The following is a 1,210-nucleotide window of genomic DNA, read 5'->3' on the forward strand; positions in this document are numbered from 1 at the left end:
AAAAGAAAAAGAAAGACACGCGAAAAGAATTTGCCAAAACTACGTCGGAATCAGCCCGGAGCGGGTTTCAGCGGGGGAAGCCCCGCCCACCGGCCAGCCCCGCCCACCGACGGGACGACGCAAACGCGCTCTGCGCGTCTCAGGGAAACTACGTCGCCCGGCATGCCCCGCCGGGTGAACCCCCCCGGAAACGGGCGGCAAAGACGCATGCGCACCACGAGGCGTCGGGCGGCGAGGTCGCTGCGTCTCTACTTCCCTCCCTCCCTCGGCGGGCGGGGTCACGCGCCTGCGCAGAAGCGGCCTCCTTCTCCCCTCAGCGTCGCTCCGGCTTCCCTCGCGGGCGGCCTTCGAGCTTCTTCCCCTCGTCGAGCGAGCGAAGCCGGGCGGCGGCGGCCATGGCGGACACGGCGCAGAACGGGCCCATGCAGGGCGGCGCGGGCGGCGGGGCGGTGGTGAGCGACCGCCCGGGCCTTTCCCCCCCTTCCTCCTCCCCACCCCCCCCCGCTTCGGACTACAAGCCCCATCGTCCCCGGGGTGTCTCGCTTCGCGTGGGGCGGGGCTTTCGAGCCCACTAAGGTCGCCGGGCCGGGGAAAAGGGCGGGGTGTCCTGTCGGCCTCTCCCCCCCCACCTTTTTTTTCCTGGTTGCCCTTTGATCTTGTGATTAATCAACCAACGCGGGGAATTCCATGTGGCCTCCCATCCCCTGATTAATCAACCTACCCAGATATTTCCATGTGGCCTCCCATCCCAGAGCCTCCCATCCCCTGATTAATCAACCAACCTGGGGATTTCCATGTGGTCTCCCATCCCAGGGCCTTCCATCCCCTGATTAATCAACCAACCTGGGGATTTCCATGTGGTCTCCCATCCCAGGGCCTTCCATCCCCTGATTAATCAAGTCAGAGATTTCCATGTGGCCTTCCATCCCCTGATTAATCAACCAACTCAGAGATTTCCATGTGGTCTCCCATCCCAGAGCCTCCCATCCCCTGATTAATCAACCCAGAGATTTCCATGTGGCCTCCTATCCCCTGATTAATCAACCAACCCAGAGATTTCCACGTGATCTCCCATCCCCTGATTAATCAACCAACCCAGAGATTTCCGTGTGGCCTCCCATCCCAGGGCTTCCCATCCCCTGATTAATCAACCCAGAGATTTCCATGTGGCCTCCCATCCCCTGATTAATCAACCAACCCAGAGATTTCC

General features: G+C 61.4%; 1 protein-coding gene across 1 annotated transcript in view; it reads left to right on the forward strand.

Annotated features, from left to right (window-relative positions):
- Positions 1-395: 395 nt before the first annotated feature.
- TMEM33 (transmembrane protein 33) overlaps positions 396-1,210 on the forward strand; it is a gene marked incomplete at its 3' end in the record, with an annotated part of 10,886 nt that continues 10,071 nt past the window's right edge. Inside the window, exon 1 of the mRNA XM_015829245.1 lies at positions 396-452. Within this exon, the coding sequence (XP_015684731.1) occupies positions 396-452 (57 nt within the window). The remainder of the gene's footprint in view (positions 453-1,210) is intronic.

The sequence above is a fragment of the Protobothrops mucrosquamatus genome, unplaced genomic scaffold (assembly GCF_001527695.2).
Source record: "Protobothrops mucrosquamatus isolate PMUCROS unplaced genomic scaffold, P.Mucros_1.0 scaffold5691, whole genome shotgun sequence".
Taxonomy (NCBI): Eukaryota; Metazoa; Chordata; class Lepidosauria; order Squamata; family Viperidae; genus Protobothrops; species Protobothrops mucrosquamatus.